This window comes from Staurois parvus, unplaced genomic scaffold (assembly GCF_062004578.1).
Source record: "Staurois parvus isolate SC_StPar_1 unplaced genomic scaffold, SC_StPar_1.0 ptg000217l, whole genome shotgun sequence".
NCBI lineage: Eukaryota > Metazoa > Chordata > Amphibia > Anura > Ranidae > Staurois > Staurois parvus.
The window spans coordinates 3131745-3159552 of NW_028318013.1; the positions used below are offsets into that span (position 1 = coordinate 3131745).

Sequence of the window (27808 nt, forward strand, 5' to 3'; positions counted from 1 at the left end):
TCAAAATCAATGATCTCCTTTCTGATGAATTCATGTTGGGCAATGGCACTAGGCAGGGGTACCCTCTTTCCCCTCTTATTTTTATTCTTACACTGGAGCCCTTTCTGTGTCATGTCAGGGCAAACCCGAATATCTCAAGTCTACTCACGCCTAGAGGAGCTCATAAAGTTGCAGGGTATGCAGATGACCTGCTGTTTTTCATCACCTGAACCCTCACAACTCTTCCGAACCTCCCTGAAGAATTCTGAAGATTTGGCACACTATCTAACTTAGAGATACATTTTGGTAAGTCGGAAGCCTTAAATTTCGTGTTTAAATGGGCCCTGCAACATATCCAATATCTATGGATCCACCTAACTGCCTTTTTTCGGCCAACTTTCCACTGCTTCTGACTATGTTACAATGGGACCTCAGGAAGTGGTAGGAAGTGCTCCACCAAATGCTTTTCATGGTTTGGGAGGAATGGTGTTCTAAAAAGGAATATTCTCCCAAGGCTGCTATACCTATTCGGCCAACAACAATGCAGCACTGCACTGTTGTTGGCTGTATTTGTGTGTACCATGCATTAGCTCAGCTATACTATGTTTTTTTCCTATTGTTTCTCAAATGTACGAGAGATGTCTCCTCTACCTTTCTATGGGCCCACAAATCTCACGTTACTATCCTACCCTAAACACCATGGAAGCTTAGGTTTTTCAGACCCTCGAAAATACCACAGGGTTGTGCATCTTGCATGTGTTTTAGACTGTATACCAACAAAGATGCCAAACATTGGATCCAACTGGAACAAGCATTCACTGACATTCTGCTCATTGGAATCCCTTGGCTCAAGGTGGACCTTCCCTTCTCACATTAAATCCCATCCGCTGGTAGGATATATGGCCAGACACCTGGGAGGGGGGAGTGAGTTGAGAAAACAAAATCTGTATGCAGCTGTGAGAAACTACTACAGGTATCAGCCAGTTCTTCGCAGCAAAAAACTTAAGCAGAAATGAAGCATCACCTAACATAACTTCATAGATAAGGTCATAACAGGTTATCTGGTTCCCTACAGTGCACATTGAATAAATTGTTTCATTATATACACAAATGTCAGGTACTGTGCCTTCACATAGATAATGAGAATGCCATAGTAACATTCTAGTGGTTACAGAACCTACTCTAGTAGTCTTGATACACAGGTCACATGATCTGCCCTCCCACCTATTGTTCTAGCCAGAGTTATTATTATGGCTACCAGCAATTTTATTAAAACATTTTTATCAGACATCATATCGATGTATATTCCCTTTCTTCCGCTGTGCATTGACCAGTCAGCTTCCAGATGTGAGTGGAGCAGAGCTGAAGTTCTTCCTTCTTATTTCTCTGGTCAGCTTTAGCTTTAAGGGGTCTTGAGGGTCTGCTTTACTCAGCCAGGAATCTGTGTGATCAGCAGCTCACTTTTCCCTGGAGTGATGTATCCAGGGGGTCACCTCGGCAGCCTTAATGGCTGTTTGAGTAGATAGCAGAACAGTGTAAGGACCTCTCCATCTGGGCCCTAAAGGGTTTACGCTCCACTCCTCTACCCACTCTGCATCTCCCGGTGCAAAGGGGTGGACGGGGTTGGACAGGCTTATGGAGAGTTACTCTTGAAGCCACTTCCCTATATCCTGCATATTCTCTCCAAATTTCTGTAACAATTCAAGGTTCACCACCCCCCCTATCTGGTGTAAATCTCCCTTTATACCTCTAATGATGGGTGGGGGCCTACCATATAGTACTTCAAAAGGGGACAAATTTGTCCTCTTCGTTGGAGTACTCCGGAGTCTCAGCAAGGCTATGGGCAGCATCAAGGTCCACTTAATTTGAGTTCCCTGACATAGTTTTGCCAGTTGTAACTTTAGGGTGCAGTTCATTCTTTCCACTTTTCCAGAACTTTGAGGCCTATATGCGGTGTGTAGTTTTCAAGTAATCTTGAGTGTGGTTGCTAATTCCTGAAGGCACTTGTGAACAAAGGCAGAACCATTGTCTGAGCCTATGGAGGAGGGAGTTCCATATCTGGGGCTAATGTCCTGTATTAGGCATTTGACCACTTCTCTGGTAGTTTCAGTTCGTGTAGGCCAGACTTCCACCCAGCCCGAATAGGTGCAGATGGCCACCAGCAGATATTTTATATCCTCCTGAGGGGAGCATAACAGTAAAGTCGACCATTAATTCTTCCATTTGTGAGGCTCCTACTTGTACTCCAGGAATTGGAACAGAGCAGACCCTTGTTTTGGGTTGTTTCTGGTGCATTCCACGCATCCACTGGCTGCTGCTTGTACTAGCGTGGGTAGTCGGGGAATGTAAAAATGTCTCTCTAGGACCTTTTCAATGGCTGTTTTGCCTGTGTGTGTTCCCTTTTGGAATTATGTCACTAATTCAGTTGCTACAGCAATTCTTCCATCCTGAAGTTGACACCACCGGACCTCCCTGTACTTTCCAGGTTCAGTCTCTATCCATTCTTGTTCTGCCTTTTGTATAGATTGGGTCCCATTCAGAGAGTGGTACTGGGAACAGAGGGGTCATAATCTGTTGTGGGGACTGCTCGAGTGCTGCCTCTCTAGCTGCTTGATCTGCTTTTCTGTTGCCTTTGGCAACCTGGGAGTCTCCCTTTTTGATGACCCGTACAGTGTATCACTGCAACTTCAGAGGAGGCCCATACTGCTTCCAAAAGTTCCAGTATTTATGTTCCATACTTGATACTCTTCCCCCCGAATGTGGTGAGTCCTCTTTCCTTATACTGGGCTCCATGAGCATGAAGAGTCAGGAAAGCATACTTAGAGTCCACATAAACATTCAGTCTTAGGCCTGCAGCTAGTTGTAATGCTTGGGTCAGTGCAATCAGTACTGCTTTCTGTGCAGAAGTTCCCTGTGGTAAGGCTGCTGCCTCTATAACTATCTCCTGTGTAACCACTGCAAAGCCAGCATAGCGGATCCCATCTTTTATGAAACTGCTGCCAGTGTAATTTTCAATGTCTGGCTTTCCCAAGGGGCTGTCTCTCAAGTGTGGCCGACTTGCGTAGACTTCACCCATTATCTGGAGACAGTCGTGTATAAGGGGTTCCTTTGAGGTGGGGAGCAGGGTGGCGGGGTTCAGGGTGTTAACAGTCTCTAAATGGATTTGAGGATTTTCACACAACATGGCCTGGTATTTGACCATCTGGCTGTTGGTGAACCAGTGATCTCCCTTATAATCCATCAATGCCTGAATGTGGTGTGGAACTCAGACGTAGATCTCTTGACCCAGTGACAACTTGTCAGCTTCTGCCACCAAGAAGGCTGTTGCTGTGATAGCCCACAGGCAAGGTGGCCAACCTTGAGCTAAAGTGTCCAATTGTTTGGAAAGGTACGCCAGCGTTCGTTGCCATGACCCCAGGAATTGTGTCAACACTCCCACTGCTATCCCCTGCTTCTCACTGACATACAGATAATAGGGTTTCTTACAGTCCAGTAAGCTGAGGGTGGGGGCTTGCATTAAGGAAGTCTTAATGTCTCGGAATGCTTGGTCTTGTTGTTTTTCCCAACAAGACCAAGCATTTGTAAATTCATAGAGGAGCTTGGCTTTTGTGGCAAAGCCTGGTATCCAGATCCGGCTGCTCCCAGGAATTTACGCACTTGACGCCTGGTTGTTGGAGTAGGGATTTGGCAAACAGCCTCTTTCCTGCCCTCTCCCAACTGTCTCTGGCCTTGTGATACTTTAAATCCCAGGTATTTGACAGTCTCTTGGCACAACTGAGCCTTTTTCTTGAATACCTTATAGCCTGCCTCCCACAGTAGTTGTAGCAGTGACCATGAGCTCCCGGGTGCCTAGCGGGATGGCGCCCAGTTGGTCTCAGTACTGATCCTCATCTGGATACACAGAGCCTGCTAGACCCACAAAGTCCGCATATTTGTCTTCTTGCTTGTTCCATTTATATCGTCCATTATGAACTTGTCTTTGTGGCTCCCTTCTCATGGCATCCGGTCCTCATTTCCCAGGTCCTCTTTGGGGACACTCTCACTTCCAATGCCCATCCTGTTTGCAATATGCACACTAATCTTTTCCCAGCCTCGGTTCATAATTTCCTTTTTTTTTTAGTTTCTTGGCCTCCTTCCGTCTAAACATTCCCTGGTCCTTTTGGATCTCTCCTTCAGAGCTTCTGCTAACATGTCCACCTTCTTCATTCTCCGATCTTCCTCTCTTCTTGTTTCTAAATCCCAACTGACAAACACTTTCGTAGCTATTTCTAACAACTGTGAAATGTTCATACCAGCGAACCCTTCTTGCTCTTGCAATTTCCCTTTTAATATCCCTCATAGACTAACTAAAAAAAGCAGTGTTAAATAACATCTGATTGTCAGCTGCTTCAGGGTCAAACAAGGTATATACAGTCAGGTCCATAAATATTGGGACATCAACACAAATCTAACATTTTTGGCTCTATACACCACCACAATGGATTTGAAATGAAACAAACAAGATGTGCTTTAACTGCAGACTGTCAGCTTAATTTGAGGGTATTTACATCCAAATCAGGTGAACGGTGTAGGAATTACAACAGTTTGCATATGTGCCTCCCACTTGTTAAGGGACCAAAAGTAATGGGACAGAATAATAATCATAAATCAAACTTTCACTTTCTAATACTTGGTTGCAAATCCTTTGCAGTCAATGACAGCCTGAAGTGTGGAACGCATAGACATCACCAGACGCTGGGTTTCATCCCTGGTGATGCTCTGCCAGGCCTCTACTGCAACTGTCTTCAGTTCCTGCTTGTTCTTGGGGCATTTTCCCTTCAGTTTTGTCTTCAGCAAGTGAAATGCATGCTCAATCGGATTCAGGTCAGATGATTGACTTGGCCATTGCAGAACATTCCACTTCTTTCCCTTAAAAAACTCTTTGGTTGCTTTTGCAGTCTGCTTTGGGTCATTGCCCATCTGCACTGTGAAGTGGCGTCCAATGAGTTATGAAGCATTTGGCTGAATATGAGCAGATAATATTCCCGAAACACTTCAGAACTCATCCTGCTGCTTTTGTCAGCAGTCACATCATCAATAAATACAAGAGAACCAGTTCCATTGGCAGCCATACATGCCCATGCCATGACACTACCACCACCATGCTTCACTGATGAGGTGGTATGCTTAGGATCATGAGCAGTTCCTTTCCTTCTCCATACTCTTCTCTTCCCATCACTCTGGTACAAGTTGATCTTGGTCTCATCTGTCCATAGGATGTTGTTCCAGAACTGTGAAGGCTTTTTTAGATGTCGTTTGGCAAACTCTAATCTGGCCTTCCTGTTTTTGAGGCTCACCAATGGTTTACATCTTGTGGTGAACCCTCTGTATTCACTCTGGTGAAGTCTTCTCTTGATTGTTGACTTTGACACACATACACCTACCTCCTGGAGAGTGTTCTTGATCTGGCCAACTGTTGTGAAGGGTGTTTTCTTCAGCAGGGAAAGAATTCTTCGCTCATCCACCACAGTTGTTTTCCGTGGTCTTCCGGGTCTTTTGGTGTTGCTGAGCTCACCGGTGGGTTCCTTCTTTTTAAGAATGTTCCAAACAGTTGTTTTGGCCACGCCTAATATTTTTGCTATCTCTCTGATGGGTTTGTTTTTTCAGCCTAATGATGGCTTGCTTCACTGATAGTGACAGGTCTTTGGATCTCAGCTTGAGAGTTGACAGCAACAGATTCCAAATGCAAATAGCACACTTGAAATGAACTCTGGACCGTTTATCTGCTCATTGTAATTGGGATAATGAGGGAATAACACACACCTGGCCATGGAACAGCTGAGAAGCCAATTGTCCCATTACTTTTGGTCCTTTAACAAGTGGGAGGCACATATGCAAACTGTTGTAATTCCTACACCGTTCACCTGATTTGGATGTAAATACCCTCAAATTAAAGCTGACAGTCTGCAGTTAAAGCACATCTTGTTCCTTTCATTTCAAATCCATTGTGGTGGTGCATAGAGCCAAAAATGTTAGAATTGTGTCGATGTCCCAATATTTATGGACCTGACTGTAGTCTAAAAACGTCATATAGTCTCTCTCTGTCCTGGACTTTCATTGGGCTGTTGAACTCCTGTCATCTTACTGAGATTTGTGGGCTTCTTGCCAGCTGTTTTCATCCCCTCTATAATAGCTGTCTGATAAAATTAAAGTTTTCCATATCCCCCTCTCTATTTGGATCCCACTGGGGGTTGGTTTTTGGAAAATGAGCCTTCACCCAGTCCTGGGGGTAACATTTGTCTTTTCCCAACTCTCCAACATACGTAAGAGCTGCCTGGATTATCCTGTGTCTTTCCCCTGTGTTAAAAAGAGTCAACAGAAGTTGCTGGCAGTCAGACCAGGTGGGGTTATGCATCTGGATTACCTGTCACAGCCTTTGGTTTCTCACTATAGGAGGGGTTATGGGTCTTCCAGTTCAGTAGGTCAGTTGTGGTGAAGGGAGTGTAGACTAGAGTCTTGTGTCCCCCTATCAATTGTTCCCTTAGGGGCACTTGCATGGGTAAATTGAAGGATGGGGCAAGAGTCCGATTACTGGCACTGAAGTCCTTTGGGGTGGAAGTGAATACCTGATCTGTGCACCCATTAGTTGTTGCTGTGCCCCCAGCTCCCATCCTACTGCTAGTACTGAGAGTGTCACAACTAGGGGTGTTAGTATGAACATGTTTGGTAAGATTTGGCATTGGCAAGCTGCTCGCATCTGCTTTGGGAAGTAGGTCTGAGCTAAAGTCCCACTGTCTATGGTGAGAGGCATCAGGACTTGTCCCTTGTCCATATTCACCCGTGGTATGTCCCTGTACAGATGGAGGAGGCAGATCTGTCTCTTCAGGTTGGGAAAAGATACGCTTGGTACTGTTAGTCTGTGGTATTACCTTTGTCATAATCATAATTCTACACTGCTACTCCCTGGCTTTATGTATCCACTTAGGGTCTTCCTCTGTCACCCACTTCCAACAATCTATGTACGGAATATGGTCAGGCTTCTGTGAATCAGACCTAATATATTCTTGCAATCAGTCAATTATCTCTAAATCAAACATGCCCTGGGGCGGCCAACATTTTCCATAACAGGGTCAGTCTTTCTTGCACAGTGTTTCTTATCTTTCAGGACTGAGTTTCATTTTGCAGGTTTTGCAAAAATTCACTTCTGAAATTACTGACCATGCACTCTAAGGGGGTCTGGATTGACTGATTACCACCCATATTGTTTCCTTAGAGACACCAAAACTGACTCAGAAGGGTAGGGGATTGAGAATCTGGTAAGGGGTCCAAGATCCTCGACACAATCTGTACTGTGTGACTGCTTTAACCAATCACAGCTAATAGCACAATTGTATACAAAGGATGGCATGAAAAGAAGTCATCTATTGTATACAACTGACATGTGATCTGCTGTGATTGGTCACAGCAGTCACATGACACTGGCATCGGGCTGGTGTGGTGATAGGTCACACATCCGGTGACAGATCGGCTCCTTTTGACAGGACGTCATATGACGCCCAGTCACAAGGAAGAGTGTCCCGCCTGGCTGTCAAGCTGCTATAGGCTGGGTGGGAAGATGTTAATCTTCATCTGTTGAAGGGACATTTTCGGCTGAAGCCATTGATCAGTGTATTCTGACAGCATCAGGAGCCACTTTCAGAATACCATGTCCCAGTGGTGGGTTTCCTCCATTGATGGAGGAATTTCTTTTTTCTTTGCTTCAAAAAAAATCTATGTATCGCCAGCCTTAGATTGTAAGCACCTTGGGGGCAGGGACTTACATGAATGTACAATATATAAAGTGCTGCGTAACATGTCAGCGCTCCGTTAATACCTGGAATAATAAAATTTTTTAGATACTAGATATAAAACCATCGATTTTGTGCAGTTAAGCTTAAAGTGTATTTAAAGCCAATTTTTTTTTTTTTTTTAAGATATTGATACTGTGGAGGAATTAGAACTTCTGTTGGATTTTTATTATTGTGTTATCCCCACTGAGGGAAATGCTTCCTCTCTATTTGTCCTGAGATAGAAATGGAGAGGATATCCAAAGTATTATGGTTGTCACTGGAATAGAAAGGGAGGGGAAACCTGTTCCAATGACAACTTAGTGGGGATGTTGCCTCATTTTGGAGAGATTTCCTATTGTGAAGGAATGTTCCTTCAAACCTACTCACAATTTCACTTATTACTGGTAGAAAAAAGTAAGGCAAAAAGAGAAAATTTAACTAGACTTTGTTTTTTAAAGAAAGATAAATGTTTTTACATGTGATTGGGGAAGGGGGAGGCATAAAACCCAGCAATTGAGCCTCATTCTTACCGCACCTCAACCACTTACCCTTTTGCTGCAGCAGCCAGGAGTACACAATTCTACCCCTTGTTGGACATACCACCCGCTGAGTGTGACCTGTTCAAGTGAATGGGGCCGCGCAGCAACCACTCTCCAGCCACGCATACCGCGCATGGCTGGGATTTAGTTTTCTGGTATTTATGGGATTAAAATAAGCAGTGAGGAGGCAATTGAAAGAATAATTGTGATCAAATAGATATCAATAGAAAACTGGAGGTCCATTGTGTTTAGATGTTGATAAATCTAACATTCAATACTATTTGTTGGAGACTATTTATTTTTTTGATGCAATAGAAATTGATATTAACTGGATTACTACATACTCATAGATCTTACCAGCGAGCGATCGCTAACAATTTTACAACTGCATAAAAAAAATAAATAATAATATTGAAGTGTTTTCTTACTAAGGCTACGTTCACACCTGAGCAGAGAGATTTTCAGGCGTTTACAGTGAAGAACAGGAGTATTTGAACACCCTGCGATTTTGCAAGTTCTCCCACTTAGAGATCATGGAGGGGTCTGCAACTCACATTGTAGGTGCATTCCCACTCTGAGAGACAGAATTTAAAAAAAAATTCAGGTAATCACATTGTATGATTTTTAAAGAATTTATTTGTTTTGCACTGCTGAACATAAGTATTTGAACACCTGAGAAAATCAGTGTTAATATTTAATACAGAAGCCTTTGTTTGCAATTACAGAGGTCAAACGTTTCCTGTAGTTCTTGACAGGTTTGCACACACTGCAACAGGGATTTTGGCCCACTCCTCCACACAGATCTCCTCTAGATCTGTCAGGTTTCGAGGCCGTCGCTGAGCAACACGGAGTTTCAGCTCCCTCCAAAGATGCTCTATTGGATTTAGGTTTGGAGACTGGCTAGGCCACTCCAGAACCTTGATATGCTTCGTACGGAGCCACTCCTTGGTTATCCTGGCTGTGTGCTTCGGGTCGTTGTCATGTTGGAAGACCCAGCCATGACCCATCTTCAATGCTCTGACTGAGGGAAGGAGGTTGTTGCTCAAAATCTCACAATAAATGGCCCCATTCATCCTCTCCTTAATACAGTGCAGTCGTCCTGTCCCCTTCGCAGAAAAGCACCCCCAAAGCATGATGTTACCACCCCCATGCTTTACAGTAGGGATGGTGTTCTTGGGATGCAACTCATTCTTCTTTTTCCTCCAAACACGACGAGTGAAGTTTAGACCAAAAAGTTCTACTTTGGTCTCATCTGACCACATGACTTTCTCCCATGCCTCCTCTGGATCATCCAGATGGTCATTGGAAAACTTCAGATGGGCCTGGACATGTGATGACTTGAGCAAGGGAACCTTCCGTGCAATGCATGATTTGAAACCATGACGGCGTAGTGTTCTACCGACAGTGAAACCTTTGAAACTGTGGTCCCAGCTCTCTTCATGTCATTGACCAGCTCCTCCCTTGTAGTTCTGGGCTGATTCCTCACCTTTCTTATCATCAGTGATATCCCACGAGGTGAGATCTTGCATGGAGCCCCAGTCCAAGGGAGACTGACAGTTGTCTTTAGCCTCTTCCATTTTCTAACAATTGCTCCAACAGTTGATCTATTTTCACCAAGCTGCTTGGCAATTGCCCCATAGCCCTTTCCAGCCTTGTGGAGGTCCACAATTTTGTCTCTGGTGTCTTTTGACAGCTCTTCAGTCTTGCCCGTGGTAGTAGTTGGCGTCTGACTGACTGTGGGGTGGACAGGTGTCTTTAAAGAGCTCAGACAGGTGCTACTAAGTTAGATTAATGAGTGGAGTAGAGGTGGACTTTTTAAAGGCACAGTAGCAGGTCTTTGAGAGCCAGAATTCTTGCTGTTTCTTAGGTGTTCAAATACTTATGTTCAGCAGTGCAAGACAAATAAATTCTTTAAAAATCATACAATGTGATTTCCTGAATTTTCTAAAAAAAATTCTGTCTCTCAGAGTGGGAATGCACCTACAATGTGAATTTCAGACCCCTCCATGATTTCTAAGTGGGAGAACTTGCAAAATCGCAGGGTGTTCAAATACTTCTGTTCCTCACTGTATATTTGAGTGGTTTTGCGCATGTGTACAAGCAGTTTAGAAGAGTATTTCAAGCGTTTTATATGTGTATTCGAGCTTTAGGTATATTTGTTTTAGACAAGTTTTTGTTGGGAGAGTGCCTGTGATCAGCACAGGGCCAATCGGCACTGTCCAGACAGAGGGTTAGGGGTCATGCAGCCTCATAGGAGAGAGGAGGGAGAAAATGAAAACTCCTCCTACAAGCTTTAACCAGTGCTCTGCTGGTACCACCAGATTGCTGTAACTGCTGATGAGAAAAGGTATTTAGCAATTTATATTTACTAAAATAATTGCACTTCCATGCTGTGTGTACTGTGGGAGACCAGACATAGTGAATGCAGGGTCCGAGGTTTAGTAACACTTTAAGCAGGTATAGATTTTTTTTTTCCTTTTTGGGATAAAGGTTTTACATAAATAAAAGCTGATCATTGTATGCACCCCTGTCCGTGGTAAATGGTTTGTCTCATCCCTGTAACTCCAAGTGAGCTTGTTCTTATGAAAAACAGACTTACTGGCTGGATCACCAGGTGAATATAGATGAAAAAAGCCTAAAGAGAAAAACTACTACAGCCACCACACAGAATTTGTAAGCTGCAATATAATAAAAGTTTTCTTTTGGGTTTAATACTGCCTTAAATTGAACAATAATCTATTGAGATGAAGCTGAATAGAATGCTACATGGCAATTCTTCTTTAGTAACACTTGTATTTACGGTGTAACATGTTACTATGCATCCACCCACTTTATCCCGAGCCCCCCTATGACATCGGGCAGGCTATTCACTCCCTGCATCGCTGTCACATTTTAGATCGTTGTGGCTGCGCATTGCTCTGTCTGTACAGCTGTGTTATTCATTCACATGAATCTGTGACTGAATGAATTACAGTACAAGTCCCATTTGCCAGTGCAGCAGATGGTGTGTAGTTTTTCAATGGATTGCTAGTGTACTGATTAGCACCTTTTGTAGTCCATTCACTCTTCTTGCAGCTCTGCAAATTACAGCCTGTACAGAGGTATGGGCTTAGAGCTGTAGGAAGAGAATGCAGGAGCCTGGCATTGCAGCTGCGATCCACTGATTCCAAGTGCAATGCTCTTCAGGTTCTTGAGGAAAAAAAAAAAAAAAATGCACTTTTTTTTATCCTTTAAAATATATATTAAAAAAAAAAAGTCTATCTGTACACTATAGTGCCAAAAGTATTGGGCCGCCTGCCTTTACACACATGACCTTTAACCCCTTCCTGCCCAGTGGCAGTAGTACAGTGTCAGTGCTTTTTTTTTTTTTCTTTCAGCACTGATCACTAAATTGGTGTCACTGGGGATGTCAGTGATACCAAGTCATTTCCCCCCAGTCCCGCTATAAGTCGCTGATCGCCGCAATTACTAGTGAAAAAAAAAAATCCCAGTATACCGCCATTTGTAAAGGCTATAACTTTCACGTAAACCAATTAATGTAAACATATTGGGATTTTTTTTAGCAAAGATGTAGCAGAATACAGTTTGGCCTAAATTTATGACATTTGATTTTGTAATTTTTTTTACTGGACATTTTTAATAGAAAAAAGTTAAAAAAATTGTTTTTTTCTCAAAATTGTCGGTCCTTTTTTTTTCGATTGTGCAAAAAAATTAAACGCACAGGTGGTCAATTACCACCTAAAAAAAAGTTCAATTTGTGGGAAAAAAGGGCGTAAATTTCATTTAGGTGCAACATTGCATAACTGCGCAATTGTCAAAGTAACGCAAAAAATGGTCTGGTCAGGAAGCAAGTAAATCCTCAGGAGGGCAAGAGGTTAAAAACTGGTGCGTCCTGGTGTAGCACTCCCGACTCCCGCAGCTGTGACCCGTCTAATGTCACCACAGACAGCAACAAAAAGCTGACATGACCTCTAATCCCTCTCCACTCCATCCAAAAGAAAACAAGTTTTGCCTTTAGTTATGTTGTCATCAATAACAACAGAATTATAAAAGGCTGGGAAACAGCCTACAGCACAGCAGAAGTATACAGCCGACAACTCCGCCACCACATCTTCACGGCCAGGCTATTGTAATCACCAAAAACAAAGTGTAAGAATTCCTATTGACGAACCTTACAATACATTACTAATGCCTGACGTAAAGCGTTCAATGAGAGCTCTGAGCAAGTCTCGCGAGAGCTAGAAAGTTTCCCATATGGCCTTGCGGGCTCTTCCTCCTCCCTCTTTCCGCCATACTGCAGACCTGGTGAGTATGGGAGAATCGCGGGCCTGACTTTTATCCCTGTGTTATCGCCGGCATCCCACCACCTACCGCTTCACCGCTCTGAGTTTCGTACAGCAAAGACCCAGCGCTCCCGGCAGAGCTCGGTATGGGGACGGGGCGGTACTCGGATGGTGTGGGAATGGACTGTGAAGCCCGGGGTCGGCTCCTTGCCTCCCGCCTTGGTGATGAGCCGGGCAGAACTGTGTGTCTGTAGCAGGACTCTCCCCGTGGTCTGCGCTGAGCGGCCCGCCATGCCGGAGTTTCGGGATCCTGGCTGTGCACTGATCGGGATCCTCTGCCTGTGTCTGGCCCATGTATAGGACAGGGGGGCTCCCTGTGTGTGGAGGAGCCTGGGACTTGTAGTTCCTCAGCTCCCTTCCTCGGCATTGTGTCGTACATTTCTATAGATCCTGAGGACTCGGCTATGTCTGGGCTCAGGAGGTCCACCGCTCACCTCTACCCGTTGTGACATTGTAAGCCGTGCACACCGCCCTCACATCCCTGCCGTCCCTGTAGTGGATGAATGGAGGGGATCGGGCTCAGTCCAAGGAGAAAGGATAACTAGAGACATCACTTTTTCTCCCCTCCTTTTTTTTTGTTTTGTTTTGCACAGAGTGGAGAGGCATTGGGGAGCCTGTAGGGTTTTTATTGCTGGCTGTCCATTAAAGAGATTTACTCTTTTTTTGTCCTGTTTTCTCTTTATCGGTGAAAGTAAGAAGTCCCAAATTTTGGATTGTCACCAGAAAGGTAATAGAGGGGAAATTTGCCAATTGGGACACTAGTTCTGGTGACCTGGGGGTCCCCAAGGAATTCCCTTCATTTGCAGGGATTTCCTCTCACTTCCTGGTTGTCTATGGGACAGGAAGTGAAGGGAAATCTCCCCAATTGGATATAGATGGCAAAAAAAAAATATCTGACTGGTTATAACCCTTCATGACTCTTTCCAAAATGAAAAAAAAGTTTTGCCTATAGTTGTACTTTAAAGCAGAGCTCCACCCAAAAGGGCAAGTTCTGCTTTAAAGACTGGTCCCCCACTCACCATTAAGGATTGGCACCTTTGGTGAGCGGGTACCAGACATTGACAAGTTCCCACTTCCGCTGTGATCGCTTAGGCAATCAGAAGCAGAAGTTGTCCTACCCTCTCCGTAGTTTCTGGGACACTTGACAGATCCCAGAGGACCATTCAGGAAGCACAGCACTACTCGCGTATGCGCAGTGGGTACCCGGCTGTGAAGCTGCAAGCTGTCGCAGCCGGGTGCCCACACTGAAGATACCAGCGCCTGGAATACCAGACGGCTGGAGAAATGGGCTGCGGGGAGGACACCACGGGATCGTTTTTGTAGCTGCTGACTTTTATTTTTTCACAGTGCGACTGGAACTCTTGCTTTAAGCCCCTGTTCACACTAGTGTTATCTGTTGTTGCACTGGCCTGCCTGACAGTGGTAATCATATTCTCTATGGTGCCTCTTCATATCAATGCAGTGCGCTTTTTATGCAGCATCATGTTTTTTTTTTGGCTGCAGAGACTTCAGTGGGAACACAGTGAATGCATATGTAAAATGCACCTACATGTTTGTATGGCAGTTTTGTTTATAAAATCCAGTCTTCTCTTCCTACAAAAAAAACCCTGAAAATGCATCAAAACTAGGTGTAAAATGTGATGTTTTTTTTTTTTTCTTGCTGAACCACAATAAATATATTGAAACAGAAAAATAGATGTAAGCCTGCTACAAAGACACATGATTGTGCAGCAGCACACATGTGAACCTAGATTTACACATTATCACAAACACAAGATTTCCCAGTTTGTGATGTGCGTTGCCCATCCATGTGCACCTTGCTGCATGCTGAAGAGCCCTCAAAGCTCTTCTATGTGCTATAAATCTGGTATGCAAAAGAGTTAGAGTGGAACTCTTGGAATTTTTTTTTTCAATAGTGTACACGTAAGTTACCTGTAACAACGCCTATCCTAGGTCCAGATGGCTTCTGTGTAGTGTCAAAATCTTAATTTCATTCATGCTGAATTCATACTTCATTGAATTCATACTTATTGTTCCCCCCCACCTTATACAGCAACCATCTACACTTAGGATAACCATCATTCGAGTCGATTTATTTGTACACCACAAAATTTAAGTTTTGTTGTTTTTTTTTTTTTTTTTTTTCTTTGGGGTTCAGCTGTAAGTTGTACTGACTGTCGCAAACTGATTTTTCTTTAGACCTGCCACCTTAATTCAGGGAAGCTGGAAATTTGTGAGTGAAGTTAGGGTAGTGAGCATTTTAAAAGTACTAGACATGGCTCTTTACTGGTCCTATGATATCTCTTAACATGTCTGCCTTGTCGCTGTACCAGGCATAGCAGAACAGTTCACAGCAAGCAAGTAGTGTTTGTCCTACAGCCTTTTGTCAAAGATCTTATGTCATGTTTTCTTACAGGCACCATGGTGCGCATGAACGTGCTTGCCGATGCTCTTAAAAGCATCAATAATGCAGAGAAACGTGGTAAGCGCCAGGTTCTCATCAGGCCGTGCTCAAAGGTGATTGTGCGATTCCTTACAGTGATGATGAAGCATGGTAAGAATTGTTCTGTTTGCTAAATGTAATAAATTTGTAGATTGATGTGCCTAAAGACACTGTCACTTTACCATTCAGGGCAAAGCTACAGACTCCCTAATACTTCTCTTACCAATGTTTCTTTCCTTGCCCCAGCTGTCAAATATCCAGTGTTCCCAGGTATGGGAGAGTATGTGACTTCTTCTAATCACTGAGGTCTAGCAGCTAATCCCTAGGCCCAAGCACTGTGGCATGACTGAGGGAGTGATTTCTCTGCACCCCCTAGTGGCTGATGCTTGGTATCTTGGTGCTGCTGCAATGGAGGAAGGAGCACTTGTAGATGCTGGCAAGGTGGTTAGAGGGCACTTTGCTCACAGTTACTTTGTACTGAATAGGTGAAGGTGACAGTGTCTCTGCGACTTACCAAAGATCTAATTGGTTGTTTAAATAGTAGATATAAATGGTGCTGGTTTGCTTAAATAGTAGATATAAATGTAACCGCTCATTTTCTTATTCTTAATGTTTTAATCTGTTGCAGGCTACATTGGCGAGTTTGAAATAATTGATGATCACAGGGCCGGAAAAATTGTTGTCAATCTCACAGGGAGACTTAATAAGGTAAGTTATGAGAAACCCTTGGCATAAGATGACTTTTGCATAACTCCAGGGCTTAAAGTGTTAGTTGATTCTGTCACTACTACAGCTTTAGCTTACAATTCAGACTTCCTAAGTCACTGAATTAAGCATGCCTAACCTCTTGGCAAGTACAGAACTGGTTTTGCTGCCCAAAGCCCCATTGCACCGTCTTGTCTTCATCTTCAGAATGTCCATGTCATGTTTTTGTTTACCAATTGACCACATATTAGTCTGGTCAGGTTTTCGTTTGGTAGTGTGTGATGTAAGAAGAGTTTAAGAATCTGGGCCTGATAGGCTACCTGAGTTGGTTTTGGTCTAGTTGTTCAGGCATGTGTACTATTTTCCTGTGTTAAACATTTTGGATTTTTACCATAGGTTCTTGATATAGAAATGTATTACACTGCTTTCCAGGCCATCTCACACCCACTGGGCAGAGATGGAGATGCTGATTTCATTGACCAGCAAGTAGGTGGTGAGATGACATAAAAAGCAGAGTTGAACCAAAAATACTAATTGCTTGATTAGACACTGTGAGGGAGATTCACTAAAACTGTTGCGCTCAGAATTGGTGCAGCTCTGCCTAGTAGCTAATCAACTTGTAATTTCAGCTTGTTCAGTTAAGCTTTGACAATACAATCTGGAAGCTGATTAGTTTCTATGCAGAGCTGCACCAGGTTTTGCACACTCCGGTTTTGGTAAATACCCCCTTTGGATGTCTTCTGTCTGGTTGTGCAGCTTGTAAGTCACAAAATAGACAGTTTGGCTGGTGTCTTGCTTTTTAATGGTGAAAACGCAACATGTTTTATCATTCCTTGCTTTGTTTCAAGTAGATGAAGGATAAGTTGCAATGCATTTATAGTCTCAGTTGCTCAGTAGAGTTTTAGATCTTTGTCAGTACCTCTTTGAATCTGTTTCATCATTCCCTGGCACATGAGGATATTTTAACTTTTTAAAATTAAGTCTTTGACTGGCCCATAGTGTGTGTAGTTTGAAATTCACATTTACAGCAAGTTGTGTATTTAAAGACTACCGGTTTCAGGTGATAGAAGAAACTCCTTTTCATCAAGGCTTCAGTTAAAGTGGTAATAAAGTCCCATGCATGGCACAGAGCACTGAAGGAACGAGATGGGCATGCAGTTGCTTCAGAGCACATGCACCGGTGACGTCTCCGGTTGCTGCTCACTGAAATATCTCCTTAAAGCCGAGTTCCACTCATGCTGTCAAAAAATATAAGTCAGCAGCTACAAAAACTGTAGCAGCTGACTTTTAAAAAAACAGTCACTTACCTGGTCCACGGTGTGTTCCCTGCAGCCCTTTGCACTGGCTGTCCTGTATTCCAGGAGGCCGGCATTGTCAGTGTGGGCAACCAGCTGTGATAGCTTGGGGCTTCACAGCTGGGTACCCACTGCGCATGCGCGAGTAGCGCTGCGCTTCATGAATGGTCCTGTAGTCTTCTGGGACCTGTCACGTCTTCCAAAAGAGTACAGGGAGGGAGGACATCTTCCGATCGCCTAGGTGATCAGCCCGGAAGTGGGAGCTGGTACCTGTCAAATTCAGGTACCAATCCTTAATGGGGAACGGGGGAGCAGTCCTCAAAGTGGAACTTCCCCTTTTGGGTGGAGCTCCGCTTTAACCTCCCTGGCGGTCTGATTATGTCAATATTTTTGACTGTCAAAGTGGTACATTGTTTTGCATGGAAATTTGTTTTTATATTGTAGGCATGTAATTCCTAGGAATAACTCACTTAAATCTGTCCAAACAAGAGTCTAATAAACATCCCGGTTATGATAAAGTTTGAAACACAAAATCATAAATTACAATATACTTATAAAAAATATTTAGTTCAATAATGTAATCAAACCAAAAACACTAAAATTTGTCCAAACAAGGGTGCAATATTACTAGACACTGCATATTGGTTTAGTAAACATGCCGGGTATGAAAAATTTTGAAACCTGGGACTGCACAAAGTCCGACGTCACAATCGGGCTATGCCTGATTCGTACCACAGTCAATAGAGCACCAAGTTCGTAAATCACTTGAGCTCAGTTGCAGAATGGTCGCTGTGCAGGCAGGGCACTGGACAAAGCACTAGGAACAAAACTGAGGTGAAATGGTTTGATAGAGTAACAGATTACAATATATTGTGTGTGTCATGTTTTGTTTACTTTTTTGAATCTCCCACTGGTTCTGCCCCCCCCCCCCCCAAACCCACTACAGTGTAATCCTGAGTGTTGCTCGGGTTTACCGGTTTTTGGTACTGAAAACCCTGAGCCACACTCGGGATTACCGCCAGGGAGGTTAAAGGTGCTTGTTTGGGAGATATTCATTTTACCTACAGGTAAGCTTTATTATAAGCTTACCTTGAGGTAAAAGTAGCAAAGTGGACTTTAATACTGCTTAAATAAGAACCATGGATGAACTCAAAATATGGCTTTCCTATGTGAGATCTTTTGGTACCTGTAGGAGGAAGTAGCCCTGTCTGTTGTAAGCAACCTAGCCTTTGCCAGTGACCTCTGAAAATGTGTTCATTTATTTTGGACTTTTCATTACTTTAGCATGAACTCGCATCAAAGTTCCAGTGTCTCTTGATGACTGCACACACTGTTGCTTATCAATATTATGGGCAGTTTCACTTGGCAAGGTTCAAGTAAGCGTAGGCACCTTTTGATACTTGCCTTGCCTGAGATTCAGCCTGACCAGAGGGTTTGGGAGCTGGGATATATTCTGTTTGCCTGCACTTGATACCTGCATACCCGCAGTGACACTTTTTAAAGCAACGCTAACCATTGAACATGCCTTTCGTTTTGTTTTCTAATGCTTGCTCAAATCCATATTGGTTTATTTGAAAGTCTGCTGTAACCAAAGCGGAGTGATCACATACTTGTTGTAATTGAGAATGTCAGCCAGTCACTGATTGGCTTTCTTTGTGTAAACCAACCAGTCAGTGGCTCTGCTTTTAAGATTTGTTTTTTAAATTGAGTTTTAACACGTTCTAGCCCCAGCCAAGTAGAACAGGAATTATGCAAGTGTTGGTGTGTTAATGTTGCATCTGTAATTTTTGTCTATATGATAAATAGGGCTTACTAATTAGAGGAGACTCCAAAAAAGTTAAAAAAAAAAAAAAAAAATACTACTTCTGTAATACATATGTACATTTCCTCCACGTTTCATTCCTTTTTAAAGCCCTGGATGTACAGAAAAATACTCAATTTTTTAAAACTTCCTATATAGGGCTGACAAGGCGATGCCTTCTCTGCACTGAAATCTCAATTCGCTTTTTCAATTCTGCCTGCTATACTAAAGAACTCCACCTATTACTGCCCCACCCCATATGCATATATAGACTACTTTCCAGAAACACAGTGCTGCTGCCATGACTCAAGTCTTCCCACCCCCTGTTTGTAGGGAGATGTGGTTCTTGGGGTGATTCTGTTGATGTGCCTACATCAATTAGGACTGGTGTTACAGCAGTAGTTTCTGCAAACTTTTTACAAAGTTACAGAAAACGTAAAGCTGGGTCATGATCTAAAGGGGGTAGGGGTAAACTTCAGTGATGTCTGGACATTAATGTTCCACCCTGAGTAAGTTTAAATTAATGTCTGGCTTTTGTTAGACATGGATTTTCTAGAAAACTAGAAGTTTCATTTGTAAATGTAGTATTTTTCCTTTCTTGTGTATGTCAGTCATGAAATGTCATGATTGGCTTCTGCACTAGCTTAGTGTTCAGCTATATTTTGGGGTGTATAGCCTGACCTGCTATGATACTTGTGCAAAATGTTGGTATATGTCAATACCTCACCTGGATGTCTTATTTTCTGCACATTGCTGTAAGGAGAAAGCTCACCAGAAGACTTTAGTAGGTGCAGACATCTAGGGCTAACAGTAATGTATCAGACAAATGAAGCAGAGCAGCTCTTTATCTACCTTCACTCTGCAAGAGCAACAGTTGCCATCAGCATTTGACAACTCTGGTAGTCTTTGATGCTCGTGGCTCATTGTGGTTTGTGCCTAGGAATGAGAGGCCAGAGCATAGAACCACACTGTGTGGTGGAGGACACGGCATCCAACGGACATTTGTTTTAAAGCAGATGGGGAAGTTCCACTTTATGCCTTTGTCCCCGCTCCCCATTAAGGATTGGCACCTTTGGGGAGTGGGTACCTGAATTTGACAGGTACCCACTTACGCTGCGATCGCCTAAGGCGATCCGAAGCGGAGGTTGTGTCATCCCCCCGTACTCTTCTGAGATGTCGCAGGTCCCAGAAGCAGCGGGTACCCGTCTGTGAAGCCGCAAGCTGTCACAGCTGGGTGCCCACACTGAAGATAGTTTTTGTGGCTGCTGACTTTTTTTTTTTTTTTGTTCATCTTGAACTGCGCTTTTAATATAGTTCAATTTGACCAAGCTGGTCTGAAGAGACTTTTTCTTTCAATAACACATGCAGTGGTTGCGTGCGCTGTATAAACTGTAGGTAGCATCAGGTGACATACAGGTTCCAGCAGCGGGATGTGAACTTTCATCCTGTTCCCGGGAAAAAAAAAATCAAGTTAGGCTGAGCAACAACCGCTTTGTATTAAACTATATACTTCTTTTGGACCATCTTGGTTCAAACTAACGTTCGCTAAAACCTGGAGTTGGGCTTTGAGCTGTGTATACTTGATTATGCATTTACTACCTATACATGAAGTGGTGCTGCTGTATGGTGTCACTAGCTGTGTTCTATTATTCTGCTCTTGATTGTGTTAAAAATCAGTGGGGTCTGTTTGGTAGTTTGCTGTTATGCTTAAAAGAGAAGGACAGTGGGTATAGAAAAGAATCGCCCCCTTTTTAGAATCACATTTTGTTGCTTTGCAGCCTGAAATGAAGATACATTTTTATTTTATCCAGCTGTATTACTCTGTGCAACTTATAACAACCAAGTGAAAGAACACCAACATGTCAGAAAAAAAAAATTAAAAACTGAATCGCTGAGTTGGAAAAAGGATCACCCCCTTGTGTCAGTATTTTGTTGACTTACCTTTTTGCTTGAATTCCACCCTTTAGCTCAGGGGTCCTCAAACTTTTTAAACGGGGCCAGTTCACTGTCCCTCAGACCGTTGGAGGGCCGGACTATAGTTTTTAAAAAAAAAAAAAAAAAACTATGAACAAATTCCTACGCACACTGCACATATCTTATTTTGAAGTGAAAAAACAAAACGGGAACAAATAAAATATTTAAAATGAACAAGTAAAGTTTAATCAAAAAACTTATTAGTATTTCAATGGGAAGTATGGGCCTGCTTTTGGCTAATGAGATGGTCAATGTCCGGTTCCATATTTGTCACTGCTAGTCGTTACAAGTGATGCGAGTGTGCATCAGTTAATCTAGGTATGGTTGGAGATTTCAGATATTTCATTCGGGAAAAAGTCTGTTCACAGACATAAGTGCTGCCAAAGATGGTTGCCATTTTGACTGCATGGTTCCTGAGATTAGGATATGTCTCAGAGGGGAGAGATGCATAGGAATTAGGAAGGCTGCTTGAATTGAATGCGTCTTTCAGAGAGTCACAATTCTGCAGTTCAGCCAGTTCCATTTGGTAAATTGGATCCACAATTTCAATGTCAATAGAAAATGGGTTCCGGAAAAGCTGTATGTCCTGTTCATGGAGATGAAGCTCTTTAAATCTAAATTGGAACTCCTTTTGCAACTTTTCCAGTGAATCCACACGTTTTGTTTGGGAATGCAACCGATGGTGTTTCCACTAACAGGTTTTGAGTTGTGGGGAGATGGCAGAAGTTTTCCTCCACTTGTTTGCAGCCTGACCAGTGCCCATCAATGCAGCCTCACCAGTGCCCATCAATGCAGCCTCACCAGTGCCCATGTTGGTGGAACTCCGCTTTTAGCCCAGGCTCACACTGGTGCGGTGCGGGAACCGGCACGATTACAGAGCCAGTTCCTGCACCACACTTCCAGTTCACACTGCCCTGTGCGAACCACTGCGGGTGTCATAAAAAAGTTAATGACACCCACAGTTTTGTTCACAGATCGCACAGGAATCGGATTGCATGGGTGAGAAGACCCATGCGATCCGATTCCACTGCAGGAAAAAAAGGCACGTGTGCCTTTTTTTTTTTTTTTTTCCGAATCTAATGCAAGTTCAGCCATACAAGCATATGGCTGAACTCGCACTGCTCAGAGATCACATGTGATCCGCACCTGCAGTGCGGGTGGGAATTACATGTGATCTCTGAGATAGCATCAGTACAGCACACAAGGTACAACTGAATAGCAATCAGAATATAAATGCACTTGCTGTCAATTAAATTGGGTTTGCTTCTCCTCGGCTGTCTGTCACTGCCCAGCGAGGGAGAACTGCAGGCAGCCCCTCCAGAGATCACTCTGTTACCACCCCTCTATCATTTACTCAGCGGTGCCTCGCCGGCTGGATCTACATCCCCAGCACACAGGAATATCACTGGGGGTGGAGCCGAGGGGCATGTGAGGGAGGGAGAGGTAGAGCCAGTCAAGCGCGGCGGTGCTGGTGGAATGAAAGTGAAAGTACGCAGGGGATGCTGCCGTGGATGACAAATATTACAAAACACCCAGCGGGCCAGATAAATGTCCTCGGCGGGCCGCAATTTGCGGACCCCTGCTTTAGCCTGTTGGGATAAGTTGCTACCAAATTTGCATATCTATACTTTTTTACCAGACTTTATCGAGTTTAGGTCTGGGCTCTGACTGGACCATGCAAGCACATTCATCTTTTTTTTTTTTTTTTTTTCTTCCACCTTCCCATTGAAAACTTTCTGGCAGAGGGCAGCAGATTTTCCTCAAAACGATGTGGTTCTCTTCCCCCCCCCCCCCATTCATTTTTCCTTCCTGACAAGTGCTCCAGTCTTTGCTGCAGAGAAACACCCCCATAACAGGATGTTACCACCTCCATGCTTTACTGTAGGAGTAGTGTTATTTGGATGGTGAGCTTTATTGGATTTCCACCAGACATATAATTTAATGTTTTAGTCTCATCTGACCATAATACATTTTTCCATGTGGCCTCAGAATCCTCAAGGTGCGCTTTGGCAAAGCTCAGTTGTGACTGCATGTGGCCTTTCTTGCAACCCTCCAATACAAGCCACATTTGTGATTTGTCATAAATTCCTGCAGCTGCTTCAGAGATGGTGTAGGCCTCTTGGTAGCACCTTTGACCAGTTTCTTCCTGGCTCTTTCATCCAGTTTGTAGCAAAGTCCTGACCCAGGAATGGTCTGTTGTACCAGATACCTTACACTTCTTAAGTCTTCACTGCGCATCTAGGCATTGATGAAGCCTTTGACATTTTTTTGTTTGTATCCGTCTCCTGACTTGTGCCTGTCCACAACATAAAATCCCAGAGATCTTTTCACCGTGCCTTGCCATCCATAATTGTTTGCTTCAGTTGCAATACCAGGGACTGACATGCTCCAGGAAAGCTCTTTTCATGCTGAGATAATCAAAATGACCACAGCCGATCACCCCAAGTCAAATGGCTTTGTGTGCCATTTAAGTAGGTGATTAACACCTGATTGAGTTTACAAGTCATTTTTAGGGGGGGATGTTCCTTTTTCCAACTCAGTGGGTTTGTTTTTTGTTTTTTTTTTTCAGATTTGGTGTTATCTTTCACTTGGATGTTATAAGTTGCACCTGAGTAAATACAGCTGGATAAAACCTAAATTGTGTCTGTCTTCATTTCAGGTTGCAAAGCAACAAATTGTGATTATTTTAAGGGGGGGGGGGGGGGGGTTCTTTTCTATACCCACTTTATGGCCAAAGCTTTTTTGGCCATACTTTTCTAGTGGGTCACAGGAGTGCCTTTTTGTTCTCCTTTGACTCAGTTGACTAATAGCCTATTGCCCTTTATGGTCTGATGTGGCAGAGCTGCTTCAGGCTCTGGAAGGATCCCAACAATATTGTCAGGATCCGCCCAGGTTCCTTTATAGCAGCCAGCTCCCCTGTCTGCCATTGTTACAGTTGGGGCTTTTCACTCATGGATGATGCTGCCCGACACAGCTGTGCATGAATCTGGCAGTTGCTGTTGGGGGGGGCCTTTTTTTTAAAAAAAAATCCTTGTCTGTGTATGTGAATGTACAATATGTTTATAAAGCACTGTGTAAACTGAAGGACTTTAAGAAAAAAAAAAATCTGTTTCCTATCAAAGACTACAGGTGCAGAGGTCACTAATGCACATACTCTTGCATAGACTTTGCTAATTGACAGCCTGATTTGTCTAAATTTGGTGTTCATTTTACTTGGTAAATGCCCCTTCCTGACTTCAAAATACACTGTTTCTATAGAGCAAGTGCAGAAGCCAGCAATAACTAGTTGGTAATTCTGTCCTTTTTCTGGTTTACATTGATGAAACTGAGTCAATTGAATATTTTGGTTACTGCCAGACTTGTTAAAACACAAAATATCTTTGAAAGGAGACAAAGCAGTTGGCAACATATCTCATGGAAAATAGTCTTAATGAAACATGACCAGTGCCCCTGTCGTGGTTCTTTATTGCTGCTTGTGAATGCTATAGTGTTCATGGATGAAAGGCGGATGCTCTTGAGTGCATGGAATAGTTTGGGTTTTCAAGGGGTATGACAGTTCAGAGTTTTATGATTTGACATTAATACAGTTGACTGTTGCATCATTTTGTACATGTAGTGGTATATGGCCAGAATGTAATGTGATGTAATTTCTTGCAGTGTGGCGTCATTAGCCCCAGATTTGATGTGCAGCTAAAAGATCTGGAAAAGTGGCAAAACAATCTCCTGCCTTCACGTCAGTTTGGGTAAGTTCAATATAAACCTATATTAAAAAGAAAATGCTGCTTGAATTCTGATCACCAGTTTTGGTGGACAATAAAAACAGATCAATATTAAAAAATTTGTCTCAGTTCACCATTGCTCTATTGGTCAGCTCTAATGGTTTGGGGGTTTAAGTCCCAAGGATTTACTCTTAGATCCACTTTTCCCTGTACTCTTGGTTCTCTTATTTAATGTACAGCTCTCCTGGGCTGAAAAGCAATCATTAGACTTGGACTTTTTTTTTATAGCGGATGTAATATTTTTCCGTTATAATTTCACCACGTAGTGCTATTGCATAAGTAAATCTGTAGCTTTGTAGGCGAGTTCTACATTCTTAGGAGTAAATGGCCTGTCAGAGCGATTTCCAGATTTCTCTGGCCTAATGCTTGTTTGAGGTCAGCAATGCATTAGATGAGGATGGGACAGGATGCACCAGAGTTTGCACCTTTAAATATTCATCAGCAATGGCAACACCTCACACTGTTCTATTGTAATTATTATTATACAGTATTTATATAGTGCCAAAGGGTTTGCTCAGCGCTGTACAATAGCGGGGGGGGGGGGGGGGGTGGGGGTGGAGACACGACAGAACATGAGACAAAACAGTACAATACAATACACGAGGGGTTTGAGGGCCCTGCTCTTTCGAGCTTACAATCTAGGAGGGAAGGGATAGTGGTACAGGAGGAAGTGGCTGTGGGGGATGGAGTGGTAGGAGGAGTGGAGGAGATCGGTTGTTAGGTGAGGGTGGGGTAGGCTTCCCTGAAGAGGTGGGTTTTCAGGGTGTGCCTGAAGGTGAGGAGGGTAGGTGATAATCTGATGGATTGGGGTAGGGAGTTCCAGAGGATGGGGGAAGTCCTGGAGAATTCCTGCAGTCGGGCGTGGGAGGAGGAGACCAGGGACCTGGAGAGTAAGAGGTCCTGTGAGGAGCGAAGGGCACGGGTAGAGTGGTATTTGGGTATCGGGTCGGTTAGGTAGTTTGGGGCAGCATTGTGAATGGCTTTGTATGTCAGAGTTACTAGTTTGAATTTAATGCTTTGGGCAATCGGGAGCCAGTGAAGGGATTGGCAGAGGGGAGTGGCAGATGTGGAGCGGTTGGTGAGGTGTAATGATTTGATTGTACAGGTTTGTGGTTGCAGTTAACATCATGACAGATGATTAGATTAGCCCTAGCTTTTTAAATTGATGGCACTTTTTTAGCACCTTTTTGTCAACAGGCTTTTGTTTGATGCCAGTGGGTTTGAATTCCCATACAACTCCGTGGGGGATGCAAAACCCACTTGCAGCAGATAAAATGCATGGCAAGCCTCAGTCTAGTTGACAAGCCCTTAGGCTAGTACTGTAGGTTATCATAGAATCTTAATCATGCTAATAAAAATCTAGCAATTAATCACATGGAGTAGTGATTGGTAAACAAGTAACACTTACCTTAGGTTATAAGTGGCATGTAGTTGCGTATAATCTTACGTATACATGATTCACTCCATGGGCTACGATTGAGAGCTGCTACACATGTATTTCGTTCCATATGGAGCGGTTTGTTTTATTTTTCTCCTTTTTTTTTTTTTTTCTTAAGACCACCACCACCCCCCTCATGCCCCAAAAACTACTAGCACTAGGTAAAATTATGTAGCAAAAATAGTACTTGCATAGTTCCATGCAGCTTTTTATTTAACATTGGCAACGATCATGCTGCCTTTTCCTGCTTGTTCCTCAACTCCCACCAAAAAAGTAATCTGTGTTGACTGCCTTCTACCTTTTCCCCTGCGCTGGCTCGCAGATGCTTACTCCTTAGTAAACTAGCATACAAAGCATGTGACATAATCTTCCTAGTTTTGCACATGCGCCAGAACATTATATTCATCTAAAGGAAAACCCTTCACAAATTCTGAGGGTTTTTTTTTGTTTTGTTTTCCAGCAGATTAGTCTGTTGCATGGTGTGATATGAGCCACAAGACGACATACTACTTGCACATGGGCAGTTGGGAACATTATCTGAACGCAATAAGGGCGTGGCCATCTGTGTGCCTGTCGCTACGTCACTAGTGCTTTTAGCAGTACTTGCAGCTGCCTTACCACCTCCATTTGTTTTTGGAGGGAAATATGGGCAGACCGACATTAGACTTTTTATCTGTGTGATGACAGAATTGGGCTTTGGCCTTTATAGTCATATGATTTTTGTATCCGCAGTGGTGTAGTTCTGTAGGCTGCCATTGTTTATAAGTAATTTTCAAGTGACCAAAAATCCAGTGAAGAAAGTACTTTTACGTTGGTAATTTTAATGTCTTTAATTATTTAGGAAATGCAAAAGTCCAAATTCTGACTGTTTTGTGTTTTTAGGTATATTGTACTCACAACTTCCGCTGGCATCATGGACCACGAGGAAGCAAGGCGAAAACACACAGGAGGCAAAATCCTGGGATTCTTTTTCTAAACGTTAAAGCAGGCAGAACAATAAACTGTTATCAAAAATTACTTGTTTTTCTTGACTTGCACAATTCCGTTCTGGTGTGAGGTTTAACCTACCGCATTTATTGTGGCTGATGCTACAGATTTGGAGGTATACCTGCTGGGTTTTTGCTTTTGTTGCAAAATATACACTACCGGTTTGACGTTTTAGAACACCACCATTTTTCCAGCTTATTGACATTTAAACAAATTCAAACCCAGTGAAAAACCTGAAATTGTACAAAGGAAAGTGGTAAACTCTGAGGTGGAAAAAAGTATAGGTTAACACAAACTGAAAAATTTATGTATGTTTCAGAGTTGTGCAAAAAAGTCTTTTTTAGGGAAGAAGTAATGGGTTAACAGCTCAGTTCTGCAGAAATGTAAGTACAATTTAAGCCTTGAAAGTTTACACAACAATTCTTACAAATGTCCCAACCTTTGATTACTTACAAGTTCTCTGTATAAAAGCAGTGTTGAAAAAGAATTACTATATCATCCTCGAATTGTATTTGGACAGTATTGTAATGCAGGAAGTAGTATATTGCTTTCAAAATGTTGAGAAAAGGGCAGTAAACGGAAAACACAAACTAAACAACTCTTAAAAGTGTAGGGCTTTCCTTTTCAAGAAATGGCAAAGAAAGCCAAGGTGTTGAGTACAGTTTCGTACACCATCGAAAGGCAATTAGAAACTGGAGGAAACTGACAAGAGGAGGT

General features: G+C 43.1%; 1 protein-coding gene and 1 pseudogene across 1 annotated transcript; one reads left to right on the forward strand and one right to left on the reverse strand.

Annotated features, from left to right (window-relative positions):
* Positions 1 to 2466: 2466 nt before the first annotated feature.
* LOC149460920 (uncharacterized) lies at positions 2467 to 12902 on the reverse strand (annotated as a pseudogene).
* RPS15A (ribosomal protein S15a) lies at positions 12568 to 27118 on the forward strand. The gene is made up of 5 exons (XM_089679074.1): positions 12568 to 12631; positions 15086 to 15223; positions 15741 to 15820; positions 24545 to 24630; positions 26987 to 27118. The coding sequence occupies exons 2-5, from the start codon at positions 15091 to 15093 to the stop codon at positions 27078 to 27080; spliced, it is 393 nt and encodes a 130-aa protein (XP_089535200.1). The 5' UTR covers positions 12568 to 12631; positions 15086 to 15090; the 3' UTR covers positions 27081 to 27118.
* The last annotated feature ends 690 nt before the right edge of the window (positions 27119 to 27808 follow it).